This window comes from Eumetopias jubatus, unplaced genomic scaffold (assembly GCF_037043125.1).
Source record: "Eumetopias jubatus isolate StellerSeaLion01/CBP00866 unplaced genomic scaffold, mEumJub1_p1.0 scaffold_12, whole genome shotgun sequence".
In the NCBI taxonomy this organism is placed as follows: domain Eukaryota; kingdom Metazoa; phylum Chordata; class Mammalia; order Carnivora; family Otariidae; genus Eumetopias; species Eumetopias jubatus.
In genome coordinates this window covers 3230932-3239070 of record NW_028274818.1, presented here as the reverse complement: position 1 = coordinate 3239070, position 8139 = coordinate 3230932, and the positions used below count along the sequence as shown (strand labels likewise).

General features: G+C 45.6%; 1 protein-coding gene across 2 annotated transcripts; it reads right to left on the bottom strand.

The window, feature by feature from the left end:
• Positions 1-4219: 4219 nt before the first annotated feature.
• LOC114199165 (T-cell surface glycoprotein CD1a-like) lies at positions 4220-7728 on the bottom strand. Of its 2 annotated transcripts, none has more exons than XM_028090955.2 (6): positions 7600-7728; positions 6743-7009; positions 5769-6047; positions 5301-5579; positions 4880-4970; positions 4220-4735 (listed from the first exon to the last, which is right to left on the bottom strand). In XM_028090955.2, exons 1-6 carry the CDS (start codon positions 7658-7660, stop codon positions 4690-4692), a joined length of 1023 nt encoding a protein of 340 aa, XP_027946756.2. In that variant the 5' UTR covers positions 7661-7728; the 3' UTR covers positions 4220-4689. The 2 variants fall into 2 exon arrangements, with proteins under 2 accessions (XP_027946756.2, XP_027946757.2); XM_028090956.2 differs by having other exon boundaries at positions 5466-5579.
• Between the last annotated feature and the right edge of the window lie 411 nt (positions 7729-8139).

Genomic DNA, 8139 nt, shown 5'->3' with positions numbered 1-8139 from the left:
TTTCCCCCTAAGGTCAGGAACGCGGCAGGTATATCCACTCTCACCACTGCTATTCAACATAGTGTTAGAAGTCCTAGCCACAGGAATCAGACAACAAAAAGAAATCAAAGGCATCAAAATCGGCAAAGAGGAAGTGAAACTCTCACTCTTTGCAGATATGATACTGTATGTGGAAAACTCAGAAGACTCCAGCCCAAAACTGCTAGAACTCATACAGGAATTCAGTAAAGTAGCAGGATATAAAATCAATGCACAGAAATCAGTGGCATTCCTATACACCAACAACAAGACAGAAGAGAGACTAATTAAGGGAGTCAATCCCATTTACAATTGCACCCAAAACCATAAGATACCTAGGAATAAATCTAACCAAAGAGGCAAAGGATCTGTACTCAGAAAACTATAAAATACTCATGAAAGAAATTGAGGAAGACTCAAAGAAATGGAAAAACGTTCCATGCTCATGGATTGGAAGAACAAACATTATGAAGATGTCAATTTTTTCTAGAGCAATCGACACATTCAATGCAATCCCCATCAAAATACCTCCACTTTTGTCAAAGAAATGGAACAAATAATCCTAAAATTTGTATGGAACCAGAAGAGACCCCGAATAGCCAGAGGAATGTTGACAAAGAAAAGCAGAGCTGGCGGCATCACAATTCCGGGCTTCCGGCTCTATTACAAAGTTGTCATCATCAAGACAGTATGGTACTGGCACAAAAACAGACACATAGATCAATGGAACAGAATCGAGAGCCCAGAAATGGACCCTCAACTCTATGGTCAATTAATCTTCGACAAAGCAGGAAAGAATGTCCAATGGAAAAAAGACAGTCTCTTCAACAAATGGTGTTGGGAAAATTGGACAGCCACATGCAGAAGAATGAAACTGGACCACTTCCTTACACCACACACAAAAATAGACTCCAAATGGTTGAAAGACCTCAATGTGAGACAGGAGTCCATCAAAATCCTATAGGAGAACACAGGCAGCAACCTCTCCGACCTCAGTCGCAGCAACTTCTTCCTAGAAACATTGCCAAAGGCAAGAGAAGCAAGGGCAAAAATGAACTATTGGGACTTCATCAAGATAAAAAGCTTTTGCACAGCAAAAGAAACAGTCCACAAAACCAAAAGACAACCGACAGAATGGGAGAAAATATTTGCAAATGACATATCAGATAAAGGGCTAGTAACCAAAATCTATAAAGAACTTAGCAAACTCAACAGACACATGAAAAAGTGCTCAACATTGCTCAGCATCAGGGAAATCCAAATCAAAACCTCAATGAAATACCACCTCACACCAGTCAGAATGGCTAAAATTAACAAGTCAGGAAATGACAGTTGTTGGCAGGGATGCAAAGAAAGGGGAACCCTCCTACACTGTTGGTGGGAATGCAAGCTGGTGCAACCACTCTGGAAAACAGTATGGAGGTTCCTCAAACAGTTGAAAATAGAGCTACCATACGACCCAGCAATTGCACTACTGGGTATTTACCCCAAAGATACAAATGTAGGGATCCGAAGGGGTAGGTGCACCCCGATGTTTATAGCAGCAATGTCCACAATAGCCAAACTGTGGAAAGAGCCAAGATGTCCATCGACAGATGAATGGATAAAGAAGAGGTGGTATATATACACAATGGAATATTATGCAGCCATCAAAAGGAATGAGATCTTGCCATTTGCAACGACGTGGATGGAACTGGAGGGTGTTATGCTGAGTGAAAGAAGTCAATCAGAGAAAGACATGTATCATATGACCTCACTGATATGAGGAATTCTTAATCTCAGGAAACAAACTGAGTGTTGCTGGAGTGGGGGGTGGGTGGGAGGGATTGGGTGGCTGGGTGATAGACATTGGGGAGGGCATGTGCTATGGTGAGCGCTGTGAATTGTACAAGACTGTTGAATCACAGATCTGTACTTCTGAAACAAATAATGCAATATATGTTAGGAAAAAAGAAGAAGAAGAAGAAGATAGCAGGAGGGGAAGAATGAAGGGGAGTAAGTCAGAGGGGGAGATGAACCATTAGAGACGATGGACTCTGAAAAACAAACTGAGGGTTCTAGAGGGGAGGGGCATGGGGGGATGGGTTAGGCTGGTGATGGGTATTAAAGAGGGCACATTCTGCGTGGAGCACTGGGTCTTATGCACAAACAATGAATCATGGAACACTACATCAAAAACTAATGATGTAATGTATGGTGATTAACATAACAATAAAAAATTAAAAAGAAAAAAGAAAATAGAAACAAACAAAGGTAAACAAATCAGGAAAGCAAAGTGTTCAATCTCTGGGGACATAGAAGACCTTTCCCTCCCCTACTACTTGACATTCAAGATGTCCCAGCTACATGGCCAGGCTTGAGAATGGTTTGCTGAGTTAATTAATGAAACCAAGAGTAACTGAAGTATAGCCATGGATGTTTCCATTCCCTCTGAATGGGGGTCATCAGTCACAAAGGGTCTGTCTTCATTATTCATGGAGTCTGTCTGTGCTGATTGGCCTACCTGCTGATGTTGATTTGTAGCCCCCAGACACATGTGCTCACCGCTCTTCAAAGAGGCAAGGAGAGAGACCTGAAATGTGTCACCCACTTTATGTGTTGACTGGTGAGGCTGAGCCATGTGCCCCTCAGCCTTCCCGTGTTAAATCACACACTGTAAACACTTGTCTTGCTCATGGCCCATTTGGTGTCACATTTTCTGAATTACATGCTCTTTCCTGGTGATTTCAGTGTTTAAAAAGGCCCTGAAGCCCAGAGCTTCAGGGCTGACTGGTGTCCTAAGCACAAGAGGGTCAGATGTGCCTCATGACAAAACACTTGTGCAGGTAAGGCTCACTCAGGCTCCCTATGCAGAGGTGTGGGCCATGAGGTGAGAGGTGATGAATTATCAATGCAGTAAATCCAGGAAAAGAAATAAGACATTCATGACATCTATATGGAGCCAGAGAGCGCTAAAGTAACATCTAGGACACTAGGGTAACCCCACAGGAAAGGGGAGAAAGAAATTATACTTGTGGATTTATGAGATGATGACTGTTTCTTGTCTATTTGTTTCTAAAAGCACCACAGGCAATAGCTGTGGGGCTAAAACCAAAGACACTGATGATCACAGTACCCAAGCTGGGAAATGTTACACTTCTGAGCTAGTATTTCAGGATAGGGAAATATGCCACACAATGAATTATTTGGAAATACATATATATTAAGAAGCTGTCTTTAATTGGAGAGAGAGACGAACCATGAGAGACTATGGACTCTGAGAAACAAACTGAGGGTTCTAGAGGGGAGGCGGGTGGGGGGATGGGTTAGCCAGGTGATGGGTATTAAGGAGGGCACGTTCTGTGTGGAACGCTGGGTGTTATATGAAAACAATGAATTATGGATCACTACATCAAAAACTAATGATGTATTGTGCGGTGACTAACATAACATAATAAAGTAAAATTTAAAAAAAAAGAAGCTGTCTTTACACAGAAACACACATGAATCCAGGCTGTGTACTCACCAGTTGGAAAGTATTATAAGCAGAGGTTCTCAGAAACCCAACCCCAGATTTCCCCCAGAAACAATGGCTCAATATCTGTGCCTTCAGTGACTATAACACAGTAGCCATGAATGCCAGGAAGCACTGAATGCATGGTCCTTGTTGGATCCCCATTCCTTCCTGACCATAGCACTCTTGTTTTCTTTCCTGGACCATCTCTTTTCTGTTCAGGGACACACTTGCCCTGATACCTCCCAGGTATCACCTATATCAGTGCCTCTCATATTTTATGCCTCTGTGAATCCCTTGCTGGTTTTGCTAAAATGCAAATTGTGATTCAGTGACTCTCAGCTGAGACCAAGACCCTATATTTCTAACAAGCCCCAGTGTGACAACTCTGTGGCTATCCCTGAGCCTCACAAACAGCAAGCATCCTGCCTTCCTCTTTTTATTCAGAATACTTGGAGCAACAGGTCCACTCCAATAGATGTCTACAGTTAAATAACTCGAATGGTCACAGGTAAAACTGTGTTTCTCCTCAGTCTCAGAATTGACACAAGGAACTATGAGAATGTGAAGTCCCTCGGCCAAAAAAAAAAAGACTTTTAACAAGAAAAGCATCAAACATCTCAACTACTACAAACATGTCAGGAAGTAAAAGAAACAGAAAAAGCTATAAATGTGGCATATATTCAACACAGATTTTTATTGAGGACATATTCCATGTAGGTTAGACACCGTACCAAAAAGTTAAAAAAACAAAAAAACAAAAAAACATGGACTTTGATCTCAACAGGTCTAAGTATTAAAAGGAGAAAAGGGACTTCACAGGGGACAATACGGGGTGGGGTCAGAAATAGATTTGCCAAAGTGCAACTAAAAATTGAGGAAATTTTCACCAAGCAGAGACTGCTTCCACTAGTAAATCAGGGAAGGCTCTCGAGGAACTGACATTTGATGCCTGATGTCCCGTGGAGGTTCTGGGACTTTATTCCACCAGAGTTAAATTTTGAATTTTAAAGTCCCAGAATCAGGTCACAACAACAAATCCCACTAAATTACACTGAACTTATAGTGACAACAGATAATTAAGCAGAAGTGAAAGACAAAATTGCACGTAGAGAGTTGCAAGGACATCACCGCTGAGCTGGGTTTAGATAAATCCTGGAGCCTGGGCTGCTGGGATCTCACTCCAAAGGGAAGCCAGTGCACTGAGGTCTCCAGTGTGTTTTCCTGGGAGGAACAGAGGAGTCACTCTGCAGCAAGCAGAGGTGAGGACTGCAGGAGGGAAGAGCAGTAGGAGCAGGAGGGCTGAGGACAGACTGAAAGGTAGGGAGATGCATGGGAAAGAGGAGGAAGGTGGCTCCAGAGACTCACCAGCGCTTCCAGAGCCACAATGCCAGACCTGCCAGAAGCACCAGGGGCACTATTACTGCCAGGAAGACCAAGCCCATGGAGTGGGGCTGCTCTGTGGGTTTGGTGCACAAAGGGTGTCATTTCCCATCCAACCCGAGTTGAACTGCACCTCCCTGGTCCACTCTGCTCCTATCATCCTCTGCCTCACCAACCGCCCTTCCTCCTTTCACTTCTCCCATTCCTCCTGAGATGGACCCTTCACCCAACCCCTCCATCCTCCAACATCTAGAGGGCTCCCACCCTTAGTTCTCCATTCCTTGGTTTACTGATTTTAGTCATTTTTGGTCTGGAATCCCTAGCAACCCAAATTTTCATCTGGCTCTCACACTCTGCTCTAAGACCAACCACCTCCTTTCCCAGGTGGGTCCCAGTTCCTTCTCACCCCAGTGGAGGACCATGTCCTGGCCTCCTAGACTGCTATGTCTCACTCGGCATGACAGGCCAGCTGCCTCACTGGCTTTCACATCCAAGGATGTCTGAAGATACCACGTCCCATCAGCAAGGGGCAGGATGTCACCTCGCTGGGTGCCCTGTTGCTCCTTCTCACCTCGCATCCACATCACCCACACAGGCTTTGGGTGGAAGCCAGAGACGTGGCACACCAGCAGCAGACGGCCGGGACCGGGACTGGGGCCAGTGGACAGCCAGGCCTCTGGCCTCTCTGCAGACACAAGACAGGTATTCACAGACTGAGAAGGTAGATCTTCACATCACTTTAGATAGACACATCTTTTTACCTCTTCAAACCTGTCACCAACCCCCATCTCCCTCTTGGCTCCTTCTTTGAAGGAATGGTGTAAATTTATGAATGCAGAGTAGAGAATTCATGGAGGGAGGGAGCAGGACTGACCTTGTCGCTGGATATCTTCCTTCCCTGCATCAAGAAGACTCAAGAGGAACTGGGGGCAGGAGTCAGTAAAGAGTGTGTGTATTTCCTCATTCGTCACATGGTACTGATTGAATAGTTTGCAGACATGATGAGCCCTACTTCCTCCCTTTGGAGATGGCCACCATGTCATGTTCTGGAAGCTCATGAGATCTGCCCCTTGATAAGCAATCCGCACAAATCCTACTGATGCTTCTCCAGTGTGTAGCTTACAGCCTTCTGCGAGCTGTACCTGGAAGGGATCTGGGGAAGAGAAGTTGAGAGTTATAGGACAAGGGGAGTGAAGGAGATGAAATGAGATTAGTGGAATCCCTGGAGGGCAGAAGCAGAGGTGAAAGTTCTGGGGATTGGAGGGAATGGAGCACAGTTTGGTTTGATGGGAGGCTCACACAAAGAGGAAGTGGTGGTCACTAGGTGCAGAGGAAGAGGTGAATGATAGAGGAAGGAAAAAATGTTGGAGGAGAGACATGAATGATGTGGGCAGAGAATAGGGAAGGGCACAGCAGGAGAGCTCGGGATAAAAAACAATCTAGGGTGAAGGGACTGCAGTGCGGTACAGGGAAAGCATAGACAGAATTTGTTGATGGGATTGAATGGGGAGAAAAGTATAGTTCAAGGAGTCAGTCACAGAGTGAGGGAAAAGAGGGTGCCTGGTTGGAGGCCAGGGAAAGTGATGGCCATGAGAGACACTAGGGGGAGACAGGAGAGCACAGCCTGTGGTCAATGAGAGGAGTGGGAAGTAGCAGGAGATATGAAGCTTTTCAAGAATCCGGGTCTGGCTTCTACCCCCTGCCCAGAGGTTGTGATTCAGATTTATGATAGGGAAACCTGAGTTTCAGAAGCTAGTGGAGGCTCTTTCCTAGAGGAAGAAGGAACTCAAGGAGACACACACACACTTGCCACCTCCATCGCTCCTTCCCTGAGGGAACTGAACTTACATTCAAGCTGCCAGTGTCTGACATGGTCTTGAAACACCTGACGAAATCCAATGGAGTATGTGTACAATAACTTTTCCACTTTCATCAGCTGCTCAGTGTTCCAGTTGCCCCTGGACCAAGGCCAAAGGAAAATGAGAGCACCAGTCTTGTTGTCCCAGCCATGAGTCTGCAGCTCATCCAGCCAAGCTGAACCCAGATTTTGTGTCCAGGAATGGTTGTAAAAAGATATGGTCAGGATAATTTGGAAGGCGATCGGCTCCTGGAAGGCTGTGGGGAAAGGACAGACAGACTGAGGAAGAGGGAATCACTGGGAAGGAAAGAGAATGGAGAAGAAGGTGCCAGGGACAGGAACCAACATCTGGAGGACAGGAAGCCATAGTTGTCTCAGGAGACATGTGCTGCCCCAGAGCCCTGAACTTTGTACCCATCCTTCAGAAGAGCACAGGGCACTGGGGTCAGGGATGCTCAGGAAGGAACCAGGCTGACACTCTCCCTCCCCAGCTATATGGTGGGGACCCACTCCACAAATGGTCACATACACTCACAAACAAACACATTTACAAAGTAACAAAATTTTACACACTCTTACACAAACATACACAGATACAAATACACACATGTATACAGACACAGAGACACACATATGTACATATGCAAACACAGACATACAGACACACACCCACAGGTACACACCACACACAACTCTGTGTGTCTGCACATACATAGACACACACAGAGTTGCACACCTATACACAAATACACAAACTCATACATACTTGCACACATAGAGACACATAGGCATGTGTACACACATCACACACACACATGCACCCACAGGGCAGGGCCAGAGTTCTCACCATCTTCACTGTCACCACCTGGGAGGAGAACCACCAGCAACACAAGTTGCAGGAACAGCATTGTACTTGCAGATGTTCTTTCTCTCTCTTAGAAAGTAGGTCTTTGATGTCTGTTCTAGCAAACCTACCCCACACACAGCACCTCTCTTCTGACTTCCTTCTCCACACAGAAGGCTTCCCTGGGTCTCTGTGACAATGCATATGTGCTCCTCCCTCAACCCTGGACACCTACTCAGACTCTCACTTCCCCTCCTGGTCGGACTCTCCTCTCTGGCTTCCAGCTTCTTCCTGTCACCAGCTTCCATCCATCTCCACATTCCCTAATTCAGTTGCTACAGAATGAGTCCTGTGCTGCATGGAAAAGTGACCCTACCTCTTGTGCCTTTCCTTCTCACCCAGACAGTAACCCATGAAAACACATGGCTTCCCAAAACCCAGCCCTGGATGCTGTTGTCACTCTGTCCCTCCTGCCCTTGTGACTCCCTCCATTTATTTACATTCCTATCTCACCCCCACCACAGTTCATGCACATCTCTTGCT

Excerpts from the sequence above, each read along its gene's own strand:
- LOC114199165 (XM_028090955.2), bottom strand. The coding sequence starts at position 7,660 with ATGCTGTTCCTGCAACTTGTGTTGCTGGTGGTTCTCCTCCCAGGTGGT. Across the intron at positions 7,010-7,599 it reads AGGTGGTGACAGTGAAGATG|CCTTCCAGGAGCCGATCGCC; the intron begins GTGAGAACTCTG and ends CTTTCCCCACAG. Across the intron at positions 4,736-4,879 it reads TTGTGGCTCTGGAAGCGCTG|GAAAACACACTGGAGACCTC; the intron begins GTGAGTCTCTGG and ends TGTTCCTCCCAG.